The sequence below is a fragment of the Panonychus citri genome, unplaced genomic scaffold, assembly GCF_014898815.1.
Source record: "Panonychus citri isolate SS breed McGregor unplaced genomic scaffold, ASM1489881v1 Contig00004, whole genome shotgun sequence".
NCBI lineage: Eukaryota > Metazoa > Arthropoda > Arachnida > Trombidiformes > Tetranychidae > Panonychus > Panonychus citri.
This window is the reverse complement of record NW_026515409.1, coordinates 44,209-67,212: the sequence shown is the minus strand read 5'-3', so window position 1 is coordinate 67,212 and position 23,004 is coordinate 44,209. Positions and strand designations below refer to the sequence as shown.

The window sequence follows — 23,004 nt, the reverse complement described above, 5'->3', positions numbered from 1 at the left end:
TACTTTACACCGAATCTTGGACTAAGAACGGACAAATAACTCATGGTTACTTAGATGCTTATGTAATGGATGGTTTCAATAAGAGCGAAAGGCTTTTCGGTACCAAACATGGTGACGCCGCTTATCAAATTCTAGGAAAAGCTTATCATGAGTACGATACTTTCAGTGATCGCGATCGACGAGTAACAAGACAAATGATCAAATTTATAAAGAGTTTTGCTTATGGTCAAAGATTAAATTGGCCTCCGATGTTAACTGATTCGTCGAAATCTGTTCTACCTCTTAAATGGAGATTAACGAAAACAATGGATACAAAAAACATTTATTCGGACCCGAAAGACGATATTTGTCATTTGTGGGGGAAAATTCGACAATTGGTTGTTGTTTAAAGTCGAAAGAAAGATAGAAAAAATGAAAAGTTTCTTTATTAAAAATGTTCTAATTTAAAATGAAATTAAATTTGCAATAAAGGACAATTTAATTCGTCCAGAGAAAATAAACATAATAACTTTATGAACTTTAAGGTTGATGAACGTCCAACTGAACAATATAATGATATCGGAGGATTAGATAAACAAATTCAAGAATTGATTGAAGCAGTAGTTTTACCAATGATCCATAAATAGAAATTTGCAATAAAGGACAATTTAATATACTCGTTAATATATTAGACTGTTTCGTGATTCTCGAAAATTGTTTCGACTTTTCCATTAACTAGTTACAGAAATTTAAGACAATCTATTAGTACTTTTGATTAATCGACTATCGACAAAATCAGCTGGCCTACACAAATTTCTTTCTCACCTTTTAGTTTACCTTTAATTAATTGTGCATTTCTCTCAAAATTTGATTCTTATCAACTGAATTGTAAGTTTATGATCAATAGTATTGAATGAAATTCTAATTGTTGTGTTTTCATGTTTGATTTCAGAAAATGGACTGTAGAAAATTTTTTCATCGCTTACAATTCTTATTTTGAAAAAATAGAGAAGAAAAATAAGAATATAACTCGAGCTCAAGAACAGCGACTCAAGGATGTGGCCGAATTTCATGAGCAATTTAAATGAAAAGCCAATAAATTGATCATTTTGTCTTAATTATTTATTCGTTTTCTCTATTTCATTGATTGAGTTACAAAGTATTTTTTCATGTTCGAAATACATATTATCTCAGTTTAGTTTCATTGAATTGGAAGCGGACTTTTAGGTGCGATCGATGGTTCATATTCTGGTTCGATACCTCTTTTGGGTTTATTTGGTTTGTTCGATGGAACCATTGAAATACAATCGATAATTGGACAAACCGAATAGCATAAAGTACAACCAGTACAATCATCTGTTACTTTGGGTATGTGGGTTATCGGGTCAAAACTTATCGCTTGATAACCAGAGTCGTTACAAGTCATGTAACATTTACCACAGTTGATGCACATATCCTATTTTAAGGAAACAATTAAGAAAATTAACAACGATAAAGGATAAAAATGAGAGTTGATACATTTACCTCATCAATTAAAGCAACTACTTGTTGTTTAGTGTCCAGTTCACCAAAGGCTCCGATTCTTGGTACAGCTTCAGCAACGATTTCCTATTCCAAAAGAGATACAAAAATTAAAAATTGAAGAAAAAAAAAGAAATAGGATTACCTTTATTCTTGGAATTGATTTGATTTGTTGTTCACTTTTAGTCGAATTTAGATCACTTTGATTCATGTTTGTTTCGATTTGTTGTTGATTGAAAGATTTTCGTCTCGAATCTCCGATCATATTTTTTTTCTTCTCAGCAAATTCACCGAAATTCGGTAATCCTTGACCAATGGTTCCAACTGGTTTACCTTTCTGATGCTTAGGTGTTGGTGGTGATTGAAAATTCCAATCATGGTAAAGTTCTGGATGAGCTTTTATGTAGAGACAAGCTCTGAGTCCATCAATATAATCATCGATTAAAGTAAAGTCTTGATTCTGAACAGCTGAACAGACTTGAAGTAACGATGCACCGGCCATGATAAATTGTAACCCAGCTTCAGCTGAATCAATCCCACCGGTGGCAAGAATTGGATATCCTGGTAAAGCTTTGGCGATAGCAGAGACTCCCCTCAAAGCTATTGGTTTAATTGCAGATCCACTGACACCACCATAAGTTGTCCGCTTCTGGATTCCAACACCAGGCCAAGGTTCACCTTTATCATTAAGCCCCATTAGTCCAGAGACTGTATTAACAGCGGTCACGCCATCGGCCTTGCCCTCATGAGCAGCTTTGGCAATGGTGCAAATATCTGTCACATTTGGAGTTAACTTAGCAAAGAAAGGGATTGAAACTGTTTCTCTAACCCAAGAACAAATTGATTTGACCAATTGTGGATCTTGACCACAAGCTAAGCCCATTCCTCTTTCACCCATTCCATGAGGACACGATAAATTCAATTCCAAAGCATCAGCTCCCGCATCTTGAGAGAGTTTAGCTATAGTTTTCCAATCATTCTCATCAAATGAACACATGATCGAAGCAATCAAAATGTGATCAGGGAAATCATTCTTAATTTCTCTGATTACCTGTAACCAATATGCACAAGTTTTCTCGCTAATCAACTCAATGTTCAAAAAAGAGCCCAAATTTGGACCAAATGAGGGTCCGAATGTTGTTCCACGAATAATTCGAGGTGAAACATTGGTCACTAAATTTTTGTCCAAACTAAAAGTTTTCGTGAGTGCAAATCCCCAACCTGCTTCGAAAGCTCTTCTAATCATCGGACCCGAAGTGGTTGGAGGAGCCGATGCGAGGCCGAATGGGTTTTTGAAATGTAGACCAGCAACTTCAACGCTTATGTCAACGGTATCGATTGGAGTGTAAAATTTGGGTAATTTAGGAATCGACGGCACAACATCATTGAATAGAGACTGTAAATGAAGAGAGAACGAAATGATTAACTGATTGTTGTTATTATTAGACTAATTTCTTACTTGAATATATTTGTGAATCGACCAAGCGGCCGTTTTACCATCGTTAACGGCTTCAACTGTTGTCTCAGCCACTCCGGCGATGTCACCGCCTGCAAATATCCAGTCCACATTTGTTTCCATTGTTTTTTTATCGACCTCTGGTAATCCTTGGTCATTTAGTTGTACAGGTTCAAGGGCCGATTTAATCTCGTCAGAATCCAGGGTTGAACCAAATGCAGAGATTATGATATCAGCTTTAATTTTAATCCGTTGGTCTTCATCTTCGATCAATCGACGAGAAACTGGATCAACTTCTGTTCGGGCAAAGATCATACCTTCAATCGTATTGCCATCAGCTCGAAGAACGACTTGTTTGGGTGAACAGAAAGGGATAAATTCGCATTTCTCTTGACGAGCTAATTCCATCTCTTCTGGTACAGCCTTAATATTGGTAAATCCTCTTCGGAAAACGACGGTCACTCTTCGAGCACCACACCGAAGTGCCGATGTAGCACAATCGAAAGCAGTATCACCAGCACCAAGGACAAGTACCAGTCGTCCACGAAAATCAGGAAGTTGGGCTGCAAGTTGCTGCTGTTTACATGGACACAGGCCAGGTTTCGATGCCTCCGACACGGAAGGTAAAAATTGTTTCGATGTAAAATAACCGGACGATGAATCTAATCCTTTGAAAATGCCCAAAGATTTAGATTGAGGTAAACCGATACCAATGAAAATCGCTTTGTAACCTTCATCATTTCTCAATGATGAACAAGTAAAATCTTTACCAAGCGCCGAGTTGGTCTTAATTTTGACGCCTAATTGTGTCAACAGGTTAATCTCAAAATTAACCGCATCCACGGGTAAACGATACTGAGGAATCTCGGAACTGGATAAGCCTCCAAAATAAGGTTTCGCCTCGAAAATAGTTAAATCGGTATAACCTAAACGGGCCAGAAAAGTGGCACAAGATATTGACGCTGGTCCACAACCAATTAATCCAATTTTAGTTAAATAAGATTCAGGAGAGTGAACATTGAATGGATAAGTTTTAACTGTAGACGGAGGTCGAATCTGCGGAACCGACATCATTTTGAAAATCTTGACGAGGAAAAAAAAAGGTATTTAATAACAATCAACGATTAGAATTGACTGATTACCTCCGTTGCAAATTGCTGCAATCCTCCAATATTAATCGGACCCTCTTCAGTTGCATACAGATTACATCCGCCTACACAAAGGTCACTTGTCGGACAAATCATACCACAAGTTAATCCTAACGGATTATCCGAAAAAATGGCCTTAGCAGCTCCATAATAGTTCTTAAAGACGATCAACAATTAGAAATTATTTATTTGAATCAATTAAATCGTTTACCTTGTTACTAATCATCGTGATAAATGATTTAATGTCTATGTTGGTTGGACAACTTTTTTGACACGGAGCATCAGCGCACTTCAGGCATCTTGTGGCCTCTTTAAGAGCACCTCGTTCACTCAATGTCGTGTGTTTAATATCATCGAAATTGTTTTCCAAATCTCCACAGGTCTGCATTTAAGTATTGAATATAAGTTGAACAATTTAGGTTAACAATTAACTGATTTACTTACCGAACAACTTTTATCTTCGTTTCGTTTCCAGTGTTTTTTATTTGCTTTCGTTTCAATACTTGGAATAACGTTGGCATGTTGTCGCGATCGGGGATTTAATTGTAGTAAACTCTGCAATTAATTGTCATCAGAATTAATTTGCTACTCGATTAACAGTAATACAATATAATTTGTTTATTTCATATGATTGACTTGATCTTCAATGTCTATTGATTGACAATCATCATTTGATTAATACTTTTCTTTGTGTCAAGTGGTTAAGATAAAAACAATTAACATCAATTCAATTGATTTTAATCATTGTAAGAATTGATTAATTGATCTTTAATTTGAGGTTAATGTTAAATTTAAAAGTCAAATCTAGATAAAGATCAATGGGTTAAATCAATTAACAATAATAACTTTCAATGGAAGAGGATCGAAATTGTATTGAATCAATTGTTTAGATTTTAATTGTTATTAAAATAAAAATACCTCAATATCGGGTGGATCACGACTTAGTACAGGGGCCATAATAACTTAATCACAATTAAATTGTTAAACAAAAAGCCAAGAATAGACAGTAATTATTGGAGGATTAACTTGATCTTTCAATTAACTATGTAGTTGGAATCAAACAAAATTAAAATCCAATGTTGATGTTGATTGTTAGTAACAATTGAGATAAGTGAAAACCAAGACACTCTGTTACTCAGACTGTTGATTAAATTGATCTCCAAGTTGAAGATAATCAATGTTGATTATCCTCAACAAGTCACAAGTTTATGAGATGTAATTGTTACTTGAGGCAAATTGTTTTTCTGCACGATTCTTAATTTTTTGCTCCGATTAAATTAAGATAATAAGTGAACTTTAACTGAGATGCGATTCGATTACAGGCTGTTGATTTTTCTATTATGTGGACAATAAACGATCAGCAACTCTAGCTGAATATCTCTGGACAGCATCTTCGAACACTTGACCAACAGTTCGCTTCTTAAAAATTGCATCTAATTTCTGTTTTTTAATCTCTTCATGTGATAACTTGGGTTCGTCGGATTTCACTTCGTCTTTAATCACTTCACTTTCTTTTGGTTCAACGGTTGATTTTACTTCTTCTTCATTAACATGACCACCACTTGGAACATCATTCTCTGTATCTGATTCTGATTCTGATTCAGACTCCGATTCATGTTCGACATCAGCATCACCATCGATAAAACGGGCTGATTCTTTTTTCTTTTCTTTTCCTTTTTCTTCTTCGTTGTTTTTTTGTTTATCTTCTCGTAGTTTTTTACATGTAATAGTAGAATCATCATCTTCCATTGAATTTTGTCGAGCCTCTCGAGGCCGGTAGCTCTGTTTTCTCTTGATTTTTGCTTTTTTCTCTTCTTCAATTTTCTCATCTTGTTTCTTTTTCGCTTCATTGGTAAGAGTATTATTTAGAAAATATGTATAAAATCCACTGAGATCTTTCTGTTTTTTCACGTCCATCGCTTCTTCCAAAGCTTCTTCCATCTTTGCTTTTTCCTCGGCAATCCTTTTCTCTTCCAACTTTTGCTTGTAAGAAGCAGAAATAAACGTTTCCTTGTCCGCGAATTGTTCACCTTCCGCTTCCCTTTCAGCTTGAATTTTACGATCAAATCTTTGTTCAGATTCCTGTTTTCTTTTATTAGCAGTTTTAAGTAAATTGGAAATATACTTAGATTTCAATTCTTTCTTAGGTTCGTTTTTCTTTAAATCATCAACCGGCTTATTGTCCTTCTTTATGTCTTCGTAAATCTCATCATATTCAAAAATACTGGGATCCTCTTCCAAAGCCTTTTTAATATTCTTCTGAGCGATTACATTACTTCCCATCTTGTCGACAAATTAACTCAATTATAAATTGAAACCACAATTAAATTTAAATCAAAGACACAGAATAATAAAAGCACAAAATTATTTCTCAACATTTGTTGAATCAAATGTAAACAAACACTTGAGTAAAGAAAAGCGGTTAATTCAAAAAGAGGAAAATTTTTTTCAACAATTAACGTTAATTTAGAATTGATTTATGATAGATTCTTGTTGAAAATTCATTTTTCTTATCATTATATCTTATCACAGTGTATGAGAACTTTGATCATTGTATCAGAATTGTATTCGTCTAATCGTTGAATCTGTTAACTTTAATTTGGTTCAAATCATTTGTAAAGTTTTAAATTGAACAAAACGAAAAAAAGTTTACAATTATCTAATCATTCCAGAAGGGATTGAAATCAGCCCATCCACCATATTGTGAAGATAAATCGTCAGCTTGTTGATCATTTTCAGAATGATTAGTTTCATCAACAATTAGTTTACCATCATCAGTATTTGATTCAAGATCAAGATCAATAACTACATCAACACAATAGAGAACAGAATCATTTTTGATTTCCAAATGAACTTTGATTTTACCCTGGAAATTAAAGATAATGTTGAGAAGCGGAAGACACAAATTAGAGTTCAAATTGTAAAGTAAATAAGAATTAAATCTGAGTGTTTAACTTACATTTGCAAGAGACAAAATTGCCTGGGGAATTTTGGATAAATTAACTGGAATTATGAAATTAGATACTGAATATTGTCCAGGTAAAAAGGGCATCGAACAGGGTTTGCCCATTTGGGTCAGTAATTTGCAGACAAAAGTTTCGTTGTAACGAGTAACATAATCAATCAATTTCTGTGTACACGAACCATAATCATCGATACAAGGAACTGAGATCCACTTTTTGATCCCGAAAACGGAGATTTGCTTCTCGATTTTAAGAACCAGATCAACATCGTCGTTAACGGCAGAGTCAATGCTTCCAGATAGGGAAAGATCAACGGGATGTGAGGTACCAACGACAATTGGATCACCAGGGACTACAAGAGAGTCCAATTTACCGATGTTGGTTTCGATGTCACATTCAGTGTATGAAATTGGATCAGATGAAACAATTGAGACAATTAAGAAAAAAGTTACAAGTTTTAAATACATTTTCAAATTTCAATCTCCTTACTGTTGAAATGATTGGAACAATTTACTAACTATCAACTGTTTGAGAGTGTTTTTTGTACAATTAACGGTTATCATTAAATTGTTATTGTTTATAAGCAATCAGAATGAAAACATTTATCGGTTTAAGGTTTTGCCTAATCATAATCAGCGATATTTTCGCTAATTAACTAATTGTTGTAGCGATTAAAGTGATTGTTGTTTAATTCCTGGTTTTATGATCACAATTGAGTTTAATCAATCTTTGAGTCATTTAATTATCATTTAAATTATGTTGACAAGAAAATCGTTGGGATGAGTTTTTGTATAATTATTTAATCACTAACTGATTGTAACAATCAACGATACAATTGTGTTTATATATTTTCATTCATTTTCCTTCATTTGATTTAATCATTTCAATTGTGATAATTATGTTTTCCATCATTTGATTTGATTTATCCTTTTCTTTTTGTTTCCATGCGACAATTAATCAGTTTCAACAGTTAATTAAATTGTAACAATTAATCTTCCTCATGGGAAATATTGGTCATCTCAAGATCCAAATCCAAATCAAGGCAGGTCACTGACTGGTCATCCCTATTAATCACAATATTAACATTATAATCACCCTATCAAGTAATCAAGAAACGAAATAATTAATCAACAACCAACAATACAAATGTAAAAATCTATCAATGATTGAATCAAAATCAGAGGATAACAATTCAATCGGATAATTAATAATCACATGATTACCAATTTAGATGCACAAAAACATTAGATCTTGAATACAATCAATGATTCAAATTGATGATTTAGTTCAACAATTAAAATATAAACTTACAGATGACAACCAAAGGAGCATCTTGGGAACATTGGACAAGTCAATGTGACCATTGAAATCGTTGACAATTAACTGGCCAGGATCAATGGGACACAAACAGGGTCGATCGAGTGATCTAATTAACGGACACCCGAAACTATTTTCATCGCTGGTCAAAAAATCACATAGATTACGTTCACAGGAACCATAGCCTTTGATACAGGGGAAACTGGGTAAAGTTAATCGCTTACCGAATATCGTAAATACTTTGCTAATTGAGATTTTAACAATTAACTGATCATCGATTGGTTTTGTTAGATTTACATCTAAAGATACTTTCAATGGTTTAACAGGATCACCGATTACAATGGGATCACCTTCAATTGTTAACGAGTTGAAGGTAAGAATTGGATTATCTGATTCACAATTAGACCATGAAAGTGAAAAAACAATCAATGGAAAGTTAATCAAACAGATAACAATTATTGCAATCAGTTGATTTATTGGAGAAAAGAAATTCATTTTCAAACTAAACTGATATCATTTGGAATTAAAAATAATTTGATTCGTTGTTAATTTTAAAAGGAAGTAAAGTTTGATTGTTAATTGTTTGATTGATTGAATTTTCTGCTTCATTATAATCATTTGATTAAAAATATCGTATTTAATATTCAGTAAGTATCCTCATGTCCGAATGGTCAAGTTCAGAGTTGAAGTCAGTTTAATAATTTTTAATTGTTGAATTTCAATTTGATTAAAAATTTTTGTTCCACTTTTAGAATCACTAGTTAACAGAATTTTCTGAAAATCCTGTCAATTGTTTTAATTTATCAATGGTAATCAATTGTTCATTGTTTCTAACAATAGATCAATAAAATCTGTCCAAGTGTCGATTTGGAGAAGGTTGATTAAGACAATTATGTCGATTAATTAACTTTGTTAACAAATTAAATCAGATCAGATTCGAATGGAAAATCAATCGGTTATTCCCGTTTTCTGATCACCATTTAAATAGAGTTTTGATATCATGAGAATCTTAATCAATTCATAAGATCATGTTGAGGTTGATTTGGAATTTCATTGTCAAGGTGTCGATAAATATATCGACGAATTCATGTTTCAATCCTTCGTTAATTGAGTTCATCTTGATTATTTATTCTGATTTTCAGAGGCGTTTCAATTAACTGACACAATCAAGTCCATTGATCTAATCAACATGGAATAATATTCTTAATTGATGATGGAAACAACTGAGAAAATTGTATAAAACCAAATCGAAGCCAAAAAGTAATTTGAATTCTATTCTTGCCTTTTTGATAAAAGTAACAAATTTTATTCTAATAAAATGTTTTTCTACGTTATTTTTGTTTGTTTCTTAATTTCTACAGTACAAGTTGAGGCCAAATCCAAGATAAAAATACCATCATGGGAAGACTGTGGTGGTCGAGATGCAATAATAAAAGTTCATAAAATCGACCTTGACAATCCAATCAGAATCGGTAGAGAAGATCCCATCCGAATTTCAGTTAACGCCACCCAAGCGACACCAATTTCAGGGGACTCAGTGGTCACCATAAAAATCAACAAAAACCTGAGAGTTCTTGGTCAAAATTTACCGATTTGGGTTCCCTGTCTCAATGGAATCGGTTCTTGTACAATGACTTTGTGTGAGATTTTCAAGATTCACCGGAAACTCGTTTGTGCCATCCTTGAATCTGCTAATCAAGAGTGCAAATGCCCATCGGAACCCGGCGATTATGTAGCCAATGTTAATTACCAACTCAACTTCGGTCTCTTCCCTCCAGCCTTATTAGCCATTGGAAATGTAAGTAAAAAGAAATGTTGATCAATAACAACTTAGAGAAATCTGAAAATCAGAAATGCTGATTGGTATAAATCACATTAACTCTAATTGTGATGATTAACGATCGAATATTTTACCAACATAAAATAATCCAAATTTTTCCTACTCATTAACAGGGAGATTATTCCATGAGCATGAAGATTAACCATGAGGATAAAGAATTAGCTTGTATGAAAGTTAACGTTGGAGTTAAATTCGTATAAATTACCGATAATTAAAAAAAAAACGAGCAAAAAAACAGCAAAAGAAAACCAATGATCAGAAAAAAAAATCCAACAGTGAAAGTGAATCACAAAGACGAATCACCAACAAAACGACAATTTAACTTTCCAACGATTCAGATTAGTCAATCTGATCTAATCAACAATTAAAAGAATAACAATCAACACAAGCAAAGAGTAAACTTGTTGCATTTCACTTTCAAATGTCTCTATCGTTGATCAAATGATTTTTTTGCGATTAAAACACAACAAAACTCAATTTACTCGTTTTCTTATTAATCAATAAAATAACTGTGATTGTAAACTACTGTGTATGAACCTAATATTTCATTAAAATAATGAGAAGTCTTTTATTGTGGCGATTTACAAAGTTGATGGTTTCAAAAAATTAGGTCAATGAATATCGAGTTATCGACTCAGTCCAGGCAAATTACTTCTTTCGAAGGGTCAGCTGCTTTTTTCGCCGCTTCGATCATTCTTAATTCATCTCTCAAAGCACTTTGATTTGTTTCGCGAGGTAATTGTTTTCGTCTTCCTGGAACATAATTATATTGTATTGCACCCACGAACCAATCATAACATTCGATAACTTGTTCTTTGGTGAATGGAAGCTCGTACGGTGCTTTGAGATCGTTGAAAACTTTTGTCATTAAGTCAAAATCGACTGATGTTTGTTGGTTGATCCTGTTAAATGTATTTCGCATGTGAGAGGCATGATTATCATTGAAATACCTTCGAATCCTCTGTAAATTGTACAAAAAAAAATCCATTAGAATTAATTATCAGAAAATTAGAATCTCAATTCTATCATGACTGGACAATATAAATTAATGATAGAAATTTAGTAAAGATAATTCATTAATGTAAACCTAACAATATATTAACTGATTCTTACGCCATTTTTTACTCCAGTTGATTTGTTTGAATTTGTATTGGTGTTTTGGCCCATCTGACGGTTCTGTTGATTAAGAACATTTCCAAATGGATCAAATAATCGAGCAAAATAATTATCAGAATTTGATTTAGAAAATACTGGCGGGACTCGCGTTGAGCTACCAAGATCCCATTGATATCCAGGAGATTGGGAGATATTTCCACCCATATATGATTGCTGAGGAACACTTGAACTGGGCATTACGAAATTACCATTCATACTACTAACAAGAGATAATGATTGTGGTGAGGGACCTTGAAATGAAGGCCTATTGATCGAAGGTGTATAAGTGGCCATTCTGATTTCAGAGGATTGAAAAACATTCGAGGGACTTTGATTTGGATAATTGTTCAACCCTTGATTATGAGACTGTTCAGAATTGATTATCGCCTCTGGTTGTTGATCCATCTTATCCTCATTTGATTTAGAATTATCAAAAAAATTAAGATTGTTGGAATTCGTTTCTTTTTCCTGTTTAACCAAAGATGTTGTCGTCGTCGTTGTATTATCACTGGAAAATGTTTCTTGATTGTTTGCAAAATAATCACCTAAAAACGCTGCAAGTTGATCTTCAGTCACTTCTTCATTTAATAGACTAAGAGATTGGTCATTAATCACAGGTAGGCTGACTGGTAATGCAATTGATGTTTCTATTAAGAGAAATAAAAAAGTAAACAATTTTCAATGTTTAGTAAATTGAAACAAAGTGACAAAATCTAAATGTTACAAAGAGAAAAAAAAAGAAAACAAAAATACCACTTCAGATGATAATTACCAAAAACATTGTTATCCATTGTTTCATCTTGGGTTTCATTTTTCACTTTACCAAGTGAAAAATTATCAGAATCAGATAATTGATTCTGAATCTGATCACAATTAGATTCTGTCTGATTATCCATTTTACTATTTTCTCAACCTAAACGGACAATTCAGTGGACACAAAGGAGAAAAGCATAAAACGAAAACAAATTCATTAATATGACAATATAGTAGATTTAGTGATTGTAACAACTTACCTTTGATCAAATCATTTAACTAAATTAAACTAATTAAGACCAATAATGACAATGGAAACATTTGTTTACAAAAACAATTTAAAAAACATTTTAATCAAAACAATGAAAAAAAAATCAACACAAGCGACACGATCGGTAGATTTTTGGAAACTCATTGAGGTGAAAGTTTAAAAAGTTGATCAACACTTTTAGTGATTACAATTTAATTAGATTTAATTGACCAACAATCGATTAATTTTACCAATTTAATTAAGTACGATAATACTTACCAATATCTCAGATATCATCTAATTACAATTTAAACTCAATTAATTAGTGGAAAATAAGAAAGATGGTAAAACACTTTTTCTTTTCTTGTATCATTTTCGAGTTGAAAGAAAATTTGAGAAAATTTTTCTTCGACTTTATGATGATTATGATTTACTAATTGTTGATTAAAAATATACAAATATAAAATTTAATTGTATTTTTTTTGCAGAGAATTCGAGTTGATTTAACTTTTCCGCTATTCGCCTGCACAATTACCTGACAACTGTTTTATAGGGAAACTGGTTACCTGGTTACTGGAAATTGTGATCAGCTGAATGAAAGTTAATTGTTTGACAATGTGATTTGTTTTGTATTTTTGTTTTGTTCTTGATTAATGTCACTTAATGTCAATTGATTTATCATTGATTCGGATTTTGTTTAGCTATCCGATTCAGTTTAATCTAAATTCTCTTATGTATCTTTTTCAATGTTGATTCACTTTTCTCTTGGTAAATATTTTCTTATTGATTGTTTGATGGGAACAATTTAGTGTTAATCACTTAATTAACCATGAATTCATCCAAAGATCCACCTGTTGTTGATCCTCTTTTCTCAAAATTAAATGGCTGTGATCATTTACTCATTGAATTGGAATCAAATGATCCATCATCACTTAGTCTTGTCTTCAGGTAAATTCTTAATCTCTCTGATGTTAAATCATTTTCTTAATCACTATTACTTGTATTATTGTTATTCTGTTTCTAATTTTCTTGATCTTCTTTCATTTATATACAGTAATCGAGCTGTTGGTGCTGAATACGACAAATTTATGGAGAAACTTGATGCTAGAATCAAAAGCCACGATGAAGATATCAAGAGAATGTGTAATGCCAATTATCAGGATTTTGTTGATTGTATTCATGATCTTCTTCAAGTTAGACCCAAAGCCGAAATACTTAAGAAAGAGATTCTTGAGATTAATCAAGATATTCAAAAATCATCTGAAAATGTCCAAAGAAAAGCCGAAGAGCTGATTCGATATCGAAAAATAGTTTGTAACATAGAAACAGCGATCGATCATTTGAGTCAATGTTTACCAGTGTTGAAAATGTTCAGTAAATTAACTTCTCAAATGGAGGCGACTCGTTACTATCCGGCATTAAAAACTCTGGAACAATTGGAAACTAATTACTTACCTCGTGTTTCTCATTATCGATTTGCCCAATCGATGAGGGATAAAATACCACAGATTCGAGAGCAGATCAAGGAAGCATCCATGTCAGATTTGAAGGATTTCCTGGAAAATGTTAGAAAATTATCATCACAAATTGGAGAAATTGCCATGAAAAATGCTGCTCATCAACAGAATATCGAAGATACTTTATTAACAAGTAGTTCTAACAGTGCGAGTAACTCTTCATCCAATGAAAACAGTTCCACCAACAGTCCAAGTCACCAAGTTACGGGGAAAAAGTTACCAACAATTGTCTCGCTGAATTCAACATCGATGAACAATTTAAACAATGTCACCTCAGCGAATGCCCCATTGATTACCCCACGAAAGAAACATCGAGCCCCTAAACCACCACCAACAATGTCATCTTCAATTGAAGATGATTTAGATGAGATTGACAGTGAATCAGATTCAGATTTCACCAGAAACGGAATATCAACTGAAGATGAATTAAAAGGAACCGATATTGTTGATTTTTCACCGGTCTATCGGTGTCTTCACATTTTCGGCTGTCTTGGTGCTCGTGAACTGTTTGAAATATATTACCGCCAACAGAGACAACAACAGGCTAAACTTGTCCTTCAACCTCCGATCAACATGCACGAAAACATTGACGGTTACAAGAATTATTTCTGTGGTGTTGTTGGATTTTTTGTCATCGAAAATCATATTCTCAATACTGCTCCCGGTTTGGTAACTAAATCATATCTTGACGAAGTTTGGGAAAACGCTCTACAATCAGTGATCGCCTCGCTACGAACCTATTCATCGTATTGTACTGATGAAAATCTGATGCTCCAAATCAAACGGATTATCATTTTGTTCAGTCAAACACTTCAAAGTTATGGTTACAATGTTAATCCTTTTTTCAATCTACTCATTGAAATTCGTGATCAATATAATGAGATTTTAATGAAACAATGGTGTTCATTGTTTAGATCAATTTTCGATGGTGATAATTATCATCCAATTCAAGTTGAATCTCAATCTGAATATGATAAGATAATCAGTGAATTCCCTTATTATGAGGGTGAAGTAATTTCAACCGGTGATTCTGATTATCCTAAAAAATTTCCTTTCTCATTGTTTGTACCCAAAGTTTTCACCCAAGTGAAGCGTTTCATTAACGCTTGTCGACAATTCTCACAAGATCTTAATATAAGTCAAACTGAAATCGAGGATATGGTCCGAAAGTCAACTAATCTTTTACTTACTCGAACTCTTTCCGGCTGTTTATCTGTTCTAATTAAGAAACCGAGCCTTGGTTTACTTCAGTTAATACAAATCGCGATAAACACCAATTACCTGGAAGACTCAATGAGTTTCTTGGAGGAATATATTTCTCAACCCTTACAGGCCACTGGACTTGGTTCACCAATTGGCGCTTCGACAACTACCGTTGGTGAATTAGCCGGTGGATCACATCTTGCCAAACTTCAAGGAAGCTCGATGTTCAAAGATGCTCGATCTGACGCTGAATCTCAAATATACTTTCTGCTTAATAAAAAAATCGATGAATTTTTGGACATTGCTGATTATGATTGGCTGTTGGTTGAATCATCGGGTGTTGCTCTTCTTATATTACCGATCTCATCAAATTTTAACCTCGACATTTCAAGCATTCACCAATTTACCTCTTAAAGTTGCCCAACGGCCTGTGTTTCGGCCTGTAAACACATGGCCTCATCTTTGATCAATTTTCTACTCGACGAAGATGTCAAAGCGATTTCAATGGGAGCATTAGAACAATTTAATCTCGACCTGTTACAATGTGAATTTTTCGCCAACTCTGAGCCAGTCAAAGGTTTCGAAGACAATACACTTCAAATGTGTTTCGCTGAATTAAGACAATTAGTTGATCTCCTTCTCACTTGGCAATGGTCAACTTATATTGCTGATTATGGTAAACAAGATAGTAAATATTTACGAGTTAATCCTCAGGTTGCTCTTAATCTACTCGAAAAGATTAAGGAAGCGGATAAAAATCGTAACATTTTTGCTTCGTTAAAGAAGAATGAGCGAGATAAAAGAAAATTAGTCGATACTGTAATTAAACAGTTGAAACAATTAATAGTTGCTGCTAATTCTAATTAATCAAAGAAAGAACCAAAAATGTGTAAAAAGAAACCAAATATTAATAAATTAATTTAAAAGATAAAGAGAAAAATTGGTTCAAATATATCATATGTTGTGTCATGATAAATTGTTAGCATTTAATTTGTAATTTGTGAGTTAAAATTAATCAAAATGATTAGAGGTATGATTATAATACAGTTTTCAGTAAATTTTGTATATCAAGATAATTTGGCAGATATTAAAAGAGAGACTAGATTATTGTAGTATATTTACATGTATCATGCTGATTGTTGACGGGAAATTAATCACCTTGGATTTGTAATCAGATTTAAACTTCCTTGAATTTAAAGATTACCAATGTGATGAAACTTTTCAACTTCTCCGGGAGATTATCCTTAAACAGAACTGGATCTGCCCTGAATTCAACGGTTTCCAGGCATGTAGCCATAAATTTGTAAATTCATTGATGCACTTTGATCGAGCATTCAAATGATAAAGTACTTTGGATAACATTCCACCGTTGACACATTCGGGACAACGGAACTTTTCCTTGGTGCCACTTTAATTGGTCCTTTCCGGTGACATTGACAAGAAAGTTCATCGCGATATCTTCACAATTCATCTGAGCATCTACTTGATCCTTGATTACCTTTGGCATCTCAAAGTGTATAAATAATTGTAAAACTATGAAAGAAACAACAATTAGAAAACATTGATTTGAAAGGTTCCATCAATTAAATCAATTAAGCAACAAACCTTATGATAAAAGCAGCTCCCGTTAGAACCATGGAAACGTCATTAGTCCATTCAGACTCGTAGCGATATTTATGAGTAAAATTATTCCACCGATGAACCCGAGAAGGAAAACCAACGATTCGATCAGCAAACTCTCTCCATACTTGAAAAGCAAACTCAAGTTCGTCTGGTGTTAACATTATAATATCGTCGTCGATGGCAAGAATGGCCTCAGTTTCGATATCTTTAAATGGATAGAATCGATTGGATAATTTGTTCTTTTTAGTTTTGATCACTTTCAACGGAACGCTAATTTTAGGCCATTCGTCGGCAAGAGGAGGGTCTTTTTCTTGATTATTCCAAATCACTAAAACTTTCACACAACTTGGAGCTTGAACAACTCGATGAATGACTTGGTACAAACTTTCCACTGGTCGTAAGTGAGTATCACCGCTGTGAAGCCTTTATAAGGTCTAGATGATAATTTTGGGTTAATCATAGAAAGAGGTTTTAAATGGAACCGATTTTAGATGATTCCATTTAGCTCGAGTAATCACCGATTGTGGGAATATCCTTTCATTGATCAAAGATAATGTTGACAATGTAATCGATTTAATTGAGCTAAAATATCGTCTCCAAATAGAAACCCCTTGTTCCTTCATCTCAGTGATACGATCGGTTGATATATCGTTTAAAACGTTCATCAAACGATGAAAAGCATGTTCAGTAATTCTGATCGATATAATTCGCCAATCGATTTTATCTTGAAAGGGGAGCACATAATTGTCCATAATTATCACCGGAATACAGCCCATCATGAGAGCATCGCTGAGAAATGGTGATCCTAAAAATGGCGTTTCCATGAATAAACAGAAATCGGCAGAGGTTAAAATCTCAGGGTATTTTAGTTTCAAATTTCTTTGGTTATTACACCTCCAGGAAGATATATTAACTGTCAGATCACATTGAGATTCCAAAAGGATTAATTTATCAGAGTTATCTTCCTCCATTTTGGTTAAAATTTTTTTGGCAACCGGATTAATAAAAGATTACTTAGGGCACATTAAAAGCCAATGTCTTCGACCGTAACTGGTTAATTTGACCTCATCATCGGGTGAACGAAAAATGTATTGATTACTAAAAGGACTAAACACTGGTATTGATAAATCAAATTGTGGACGGAAAGACCAACTATCGAAACCTCCTGAGGCAATCATCGCTTTTCCAAGTTTAATATTTAATCGATGGTTATAATCGGGATTAGAGGATGGAAGAAAATTAAAGATGAGATGATTTCTTCCATCGTCATTCCAATGAGATAGAGAAGCAAAAATTTTCGAAATTTCTTCAGGTCGCAAATAATTTTGACTTAAAGTGTCAACTGTTGGAATAAATATACATGCCGATCTTGGATCATCAACAAAATAATCACTTTTTGAATCGCCTTCAATAGTTGATGAAATTCCTCAGTAAATTGAGCCGAAATATCTAAACCACCGTTGTCTTGGTATTTTGATTGGAAAGGTAAACTTTTAATCGACCATCATCTGGATCACAAAGATAAACATCGAAACAGTTAAAATGATTACATCCTTTCACCGTTTCAATTGCTGTTGGCCGAGTATTGCCAATGATGATTGTTTCACTATTTTCTGGATCGATTAATCTGAAAGGTTCATAGTAATGGTCAATATCATATCCATTGTCGGAGTTTCTATTGGAGAATATATTGATAAACAGGAAATAAATTGCTTCCAACAGAGCCAAGAAGACAAGAAAATAGAGTGAAAATTTAACGATCAATCTGATTTGCTTCTTGATATTAGAAGATGAGAAGAAGAAATAAAATTTCATTCTTCTAGATGGTTCAAAGTAAATCTCATCTGTTTCGACTTAAGAGACAACATATCAGGAGCCAAAACCAATAGAAATATTTCATCACTGGAACCGAATCTATTAAATAAAAGAAATAATAATTATTAACCAATCGGTTGATAAAACACAAAAATTGGAGAGAAATTAATTAAATGAATGGGAAAACAGTTCTAATGAGGAAATCTATTGGATTAAAAGTAACATTTAATGACCATTAATTACCTTTGATTAATAAGTATTGCAATTTGAAAAGAAATCAACAAAATTAACCATTTAAAACCACAATTAAAACGCAATTAAATGAGTTAATTAAACTCAACGGTCGAGTTTCAGCCCCAAGAAAAAACTGAAAAAATGTAAAGTTTACATTGTAAACATTTCACAGGAAAACAAAGAAGGCGCCAAGTTTAAAATTCGAATTTTTCATTTTCGTGAACATTATGATATTGATAATCTGAGAATCTCGACAAGTCTAATTGCAATTATATTTAGATTTTAACTCTGTTAACAGAAATTCAATTACATGAAGCTTTTTGAATAGTCACAATACTTTCATGTCTAGTATTTGGCAGTTTAGGATATACTTTTGGATCATTAAATCAACGAGCTAAGAAATTAAGATCGTATTGATAATTTAATTCTTGATTCGCGATTTAAATTTATCAGATTACTAACAATTTAAAGGGGAAACATTTCTAACAGTTGAGGTTAATTATTTATAAGATAATTCTTCGTTGGCGTTAATTTCTGCCCAGCTTTCCTTCCAGGTCAATTCAATCGGTTTTCCAATTCGAGCTGATTCCTTACACGCTACTTTTGCATCATTTAATCATCGAGCTAAGAAATTAAGATCCCCTCCATCCGTACTTATTGTTCTTGTCTTTTTCGACCCACTGCTCAATTAGTGGAGCGATTAATTTGCTCTTCGCCTCTCTTTATGGTTAGCACAACAAATGCTTTGCAATTGCTTCTTTCGATACTCTTAAACTTTCTCATTTTCGGTACTTGATAGGCTACCCTTGTGATATTTTCGGGTGTGAATATGTGTCTCATCAACTTCAACAGTTTCACCAGCGAGACCTAATATTTGTTCACTGTTGCCAGCTCAAAACCTCTTACGAATAGAATCCAAATATTAGTCAACATTGTATTCTCACTATATCCAGTTGAAGTTGACAGTTGTTTGACTCCCAAACGTGAAAACAACAATAGAAAATTGAACAATCGATTGCACTTACATTCCCCCCTTCTAACCAAGTTTTATATGTTCAAGATACGCTTTGCGACACATTTTACATCTGTAGTGAAGTGAAATTTCAACTCGCCCTCCAAAACAGTTACTTATCTAACCCATAGAGGGAAAGACAAAATTAGTTATTTCATCATCTCTTATAACCAAAGATGAGTAACTAATCAACGAGTCATTTTCAAAGAGAATGAACTAATTAACTATCATCAACCTAATTAACTATTTTTAATCAACTTTTAATTTTAATTCAATTCCATTAACTACCATTGATTAATTACCAACCGTAATCTCAATTAACCAAATGAGTAATTTGGTCTCTCTCCCCTTAAATTGTAACAATTAACCAATAGTAGTTGGTTATCAATAATATCCTTCTTAGAATGGATATAAAAGAGATGATTTTCCTTAGAAAAATAAGATACCAAAATTAATCAAAGATTAATTTGTTTTAAATTTCTCTTGGAGAAATTATTGTGTCTCAAAGTTAACCCTAACTTAATTAGTTAACCTTAATTAAGTTCACCTTGTTTTTTATTTGTGTTCCCCATATTTAACCTTGTGCTTAATCACCTAAGGTGATTTACCTTCATATTACCGTCTTCGATTTAGTTTTGTCAGTTCAAGAGGTAGTCATTTCATCACAATAAATATTTGATTTTTTATGATTCAGAAATTGTCACTTGGTTATTTTTATCAATCTTAAGACAACGGGAAGAAACATCCTGAAAACCGTTTAGGACTATTCAAAGTCTAACGGTTTCAAACATCCGAATATTAAAGTGAATTACCGAGTTTTCTCAGTCTCTCATTTTAATCTACGACACATCGAAAAATGTAAGTTTAGTTCCTTTAGCTGTCGTCGGTATGATTTCACATCAATTTTCATAAACTTTTTAGTTTTGGTAACAATCTAAACGATTTTTAAAAGGGTGACCCTCGAACTTTGTCAAGTTCTAAACTTATTTTTTACTAAAATAAGTCTATCTTAAAGCTATTAAATAATTCATGATAAAATAGTGAACTGTTATTGGTCAAAGCAAAGTAAATTAAAAAATGCGGTAATCTGAAAGACATCTAAACAATGCAATTGATAAGCAGTTGGACTTAATTGTTCAATTCATTGGGAAAACGCAAAAATTTAATTAATTTAAAGATCATGTTCATTTCATCTGCATTGTTCAGCTTAAAAGTAACAATATGTTATCATCAAGACGAACATCAGAAGGATTCAAGGATTACTTCGGGGTGGAGCTAATTGATCAATTAATCGAAAACTCTTAATTTTTGAAGTTGATTAAATATTTTGTTTAAATTAAGTTGGGTCTTCATCAAAAGGGTCAAAATCGACAAAGGAAGGCCCGGAGGGCCTAAGACATGCTAACAATCAAACAATTTAATAATTTAATCAATTATTCTACTTGTCTGGTTAACCCTTATTAGCCATAAGTTATTGTTTACGCCTATTAAGCTCAACCCCGGAGTAATCCTTAAACCATACTTGAACATCAAGTTAATCAGCATGTTGATCAATATCTTAAACACTATTTTAATTTTCGATTGAAGCATTTTACAATTTCACAATTGTATTAACTTTTTGTCAACGAAATGAATTTACTTGAATTGTATTTTTACGAAAATGTTTGGTAACATGTTATCGCATGGTAGTAGGCGTGATTATTATCTAGTTACCAGAATCCCTTTAGATTAAATGATTTAACATACGAGTTAGTCTACAATATCTTCTGTTGTTTTAAACATGGTTTATTTAAGTGAAATAAATTTTACAAAACTAAATGTAGCAAAGTTTAATAGTTTAAGCGCTAGAGAAGATGAATTTCACTTGGTTTCTAGTTTTGCAATTACTTTGGTTCCACATCTTCTCCTCAGCAACATGTGTATGTTAAGTCAAAGTGTGATGTTGGAATGTTTCTTCAAAAAGATCTCAACTCAAATTCAAATTTCGTCATTTTCCTCATAAATACAATCAAACAGTTAATTTGGCTCAATATACTGAATTGAGTAATAGTCACTCATCTATTCTTCTTTTTCTAAAATTAGTTTATCTATGGACATCAAAATGTTCAGTCCATTTCAATGCAAATGCTCTTGAATACTGTCGTCGACCACTTGCAATACTGCGAGAATTACATAACAAGTGTTGTTCCGTTTAACAAAAATAAGATTGTTGTGAGTGCATAAAAGTTGAAATTGACGAAACTCAAGTCTTTCATAGACAAAACCATAAGGGAGGATTATTGTTAAGTGAGAAATAAATCTTGGGCCATCGATTGTATCGAACGGAGCTCGAATACTTGTTTTGCTGAATTAGTTCCAGATTAAGGTCCTGAGACAATAAAAGAATTGGTTCTAAGAAGAGTGGAACAGAAACACGTATTCTGAAAGATAGATGGAAAGCTATCTCTATTTGCGACAATTAGGTTATACCGTTGATCAAGTTAATCACTAAAGAAATTTTATTTGTATTTACATAACAATGATAATTAATGATAATAAAATATTAAAATATTAGCTGCAGTGACATTAACTCATCTAGTTGCGTTCCATGTTGATCACTTTAGTGCACTCGTAGCAAATGTATCGGTATTTAAGGTTTAATGATGATCTTTTTGATTACTCATTGAAGCACTACATTAAGAGTCGACACACTGGTGGTTTTCTGGAGCTTTAATCAGTTTAAAGTGTTTATGAATGAAAGTGAATTCGAACCCCGCTAATAATACTTTACTATACTTTTGATCATAGAATCAAAATTAACTAAAGTTAATTTAGAAAAATCAAAACTATCGAAATTCATTTTCACAAAACAACAATCATCACATATTATCAAAGAGTATTAGCTTATTACTCTTTGCATATTATCTTAAGATTAGCATAAGATTCTTATTACAGTTGATTGATTTCTTAATCTTGAAAGAATGTAATTTATCATTAAATTGATAATTTTTTTATATACAATTGGCAACATGCTAACCAGTTTTCTTTCAAATGATTGTAATGCTTACATTCTCCCTCTTTAAACCGATAAAGTGAGAACTTCAAATAGAAAAGAGAGAAGAAAAATTCCAACAACCTGATTGGTCGATGGAAGGGGAAAGTAAGGGGAGAATGTTAGGGATCACATATGAATAAAAATACGATCTTTTTTTTTCTCTCTCATTTTCTCTTTCGGTTTC

General features: G+C 32.8%; 6 protein-coding genes and 2 pseudogenes across 6 annotated transcripts; 2 read left to right on the top strand and 6 right to left on the bottom strand.

Annotated features, from left to right (window-relative positions):
* Positions 1–1,083: 1,083 nt before the first annotated feature.
* LOC128388396 (dihydropyrimidine dehydrogenase [NADP(+)]-like) lies at positions 1,084–5,165 on the bottom strand. Its single transcript, XM_053347782.1, has 8 exons — positions 5,023–5,165; positions 4,549–4,659; positions 4,316–4,486; positions 4,099–4,260; positions 2,960–4,039; positions 1,646–2,896; positions 1,504–1,587; positions 1,084–1,435 (listed from the first exon to the last, which is right to left on the bottom strand). Exons 1-8 carry the CDS (start codon positions 5,059–5,061, stop codon positions 1,181–1,183), a joined length of 3,153 nt encoding a protein of 1,050 aa, XP_053203757.1. The 5' UTR covers positions 5,062–5,165; the 3' UTR covers positions 1,084–1,180.
* Positions 5,166–5,441: 276 nt separating this feature from the next.
* Positions 5,442–6,529, bottom strand: LOC128388470 (nuclear speckle splicing regulatory protein 1-like). The gene has a single exon (XM_053347874.1). It carries the CDS (start codon positions 6,385–6,387, stop codon positions 5,443–5,445), a length of 945 nt encoding a protein of 314 aa, XP_053203849.1. The 5' UTR covers positions 6,388–6,529; the 3' UTR covers position 5,442.
* A 148-nt stretch (positions 6,530–6,677) lies between these two features.
* LOC128388478 (ganglioside GM2 activator-like) lies at positions 6,678–7,659 on the bottom strand. The gene is made up of 2 exons (XM_053347886.1): positions 7,064–7,659; positions 6,678–6,970 (listed from the first exon to the last, which is right to left on the bottom strand). The coding sequence occupies exons 1-2, from the start codon at positions 7,532–7,534 to the stop codon at positions 6,764–6,766; spliced, it is 678 nt and encodes a 225-aa protein (XP_053203861.1). The 5' UTR covers positions 7,535–7,659; the 3' UTR covers positions 6,678–6,763.
* A 188-nt stretch (positions 7,660–7,847) lies between these two features.
* On the bottom strand, positions 7,848–8,918 carry LOC128388486 (ganglioside GM2 activator-like). The gene is made up of 2 exons (XM_053347898.1): positions 8,379–8,918; positions 7,848–8,163 (listed from the first exon to the last, which is right to left on the bottom strand). Exons 1-2 carry the CDS (start codon positions 8,877–8,879, stop codon positions 8,056–8,058), a joined length of 609 nt encoding a protein of 202 aa, XP_053203873.1. The 5' UTR covers positions 8,880–8,918; the 3' UTR covers positions 7,848–8,055.
* Positions 8,919–9,642: 724 nt separating this feature from the next.
* Positions 9,643–10,701, top strand: LOC128388495 (uncharacterized). The gene is made up of 2 exons (XM_053347906.1): positions 9,643–10,182; positions 10,338–10,701. Exons 1-2 carry the CDS (start codon positions 9,703–9,705, stop codon positions 10,422–10,424), a joined length of 567 nt encoding a protein of 188 aa, XP_053203881.1. The 5' UTR covers positions 9,643–9,702; the 3' UTR covers positions 10,425–10,701.
* A 53-nt stretch (positions 10,702–10,754) lies between these two features.
* LOC128388462 (serine/threonine-protein kinase atg1-like) lies at positions 10,755–12,545 on the bottom strand. Its single transcript, XM_053347862.1, has 4 exons — positions 12,393–12,545; positions 12,152–12,292; positions 11,338–12,026; positions 10,755–11,185 (listed from the first exon to the last, which is right to left on the bottom strand). Exons 2-4 carry the CDS (start codon positions 12,273–12,275, stop codon positions 10,859–10,861), a joined length of 1,140 nt encoding a protein of 379 aa, XP_053203837.1. The 5' UTR covers positions 12,276–12,292; positions 12,393–12,545; the 3' UTR covers positions 10,755–10,858.
* Positions 12,546–12,986: 441 nt separating this feature from the next.
* LOC128388405 (exocyst complex component 6B-like) lies at positions 12,987–16,042 on the top strand (annotated as a pseudogene).
* Positions 16,043–16,694: 652 nt separating this feature from the next.
* On the bottom strand, positions 16,695–18,937 carry LOC128388386 (exostosin-2-like; annotated as a pseudogene).
* Between the last annotated feature and the right edge of the window lie 4,067 nt (positions 18,938–23,004).

What these genes read in the sequence shown, in the direction of transcription:
- LOC128388396 (XM_053347782.1), bottom strand. Translation starts at nt 5,061, where the DNA reads ATGGCCCCTGTACTAAGTCGTGATCCACCCGATATTGAG. An exon ending in GTGATCCACCCGATATTGAG is followed by an intron (nt 4,660 to 5,022) that starts GTATTTTTATTT and finishes AATTAATTGCAG; the next exon opens with AGTTTACTACAATTAAATCC. An exon ending in CGATTCACAAATATATTCAA is followed by an intron (nt 2,897 to 2,959) that starts GTAAGAAATTAG and finishes CTTCATTTACAG; the next exon opens with TCTCTATTCAATGATGTTGT.
- LOC128388470 (XM_053347874.1), bottom strand. Translation starts at nt 6,387, where the DNA reads ATGGGAAGTAATGTAATCGCTCAGAAGAATATTAAAAAGGCTTTGGAA.
- LOC128388478 (XM_053347886.1), bottom strand. Translation starts at nt 7,534, where the DNA reads ATGTATTTAAAACTTGTAACTTTTTTCTTAATTGTCTCAATTGTTTCA. An exon ending in CAATTTTGTCTCTTGCAAAT is followed by an intron (nt 6,971 to 7,063) that starts GTAAGTTAAACA and finishes TTTAATTTCCAG; the next exon opens with GGTAAAATCAAAGTTCATTT.
- LOC128388486 (XM_053347898.1), bottom strand. Translation starts at nt 8,879, where the DNA reads ATGAATTTCTTTTCTCCAATAAATCAACTGATTGCAATAATTGTTATC. An exon ending in TGCTCCTTTGGTTGTCATCT is followed by an intron (nt 8,164 to 8,378) that starts GTAAGTTTATAT and finishes ATTACTTGATAG; the next exon opens with GGTGATTATAATGTTAATAT.
- LOC128388495 (XM_053347906.1), top strand. Translation starts at nt 9,703, where the DNA reads ATGTTTTTCTACGTTATTTTTGTTTGTTTCTTAATTTCTACAGTACAA. An exon ending in CCTTATTAGCCATTGGAAAT is followed by an intron (nt 10,183 to 10,337) that starts GTAAGTAAAAAG and finishes ACTCATTAACAG; the next exon opens with GGAGATTATTCCATGAGCAT.
- LOC128388462 (XM_053347862.1), bottom strand. Translation starts at nt 12,275, where the DNA reads ATGGATAATCAGACAGAATCTAATTGTGATCAGATTCAGAATCAATTA. An exon ending in AATGGATAACAATGTTTTTG is followed by an intron (nt 12,027 to 12,151) that starts GTAATTATCATC and finishes TTCTCTTAATAG; the next exon opens with AAACATCAATTGCATTACCA. An exon ending in CAACTGGAGTAAAAAATGGC is followed by an intron (nt 11,186 to 11,337) that starts GTAAGAATCAGT and finishes TACAATTTACAG; the next exon opens with AGGATTCGAAGGTATTTCAA.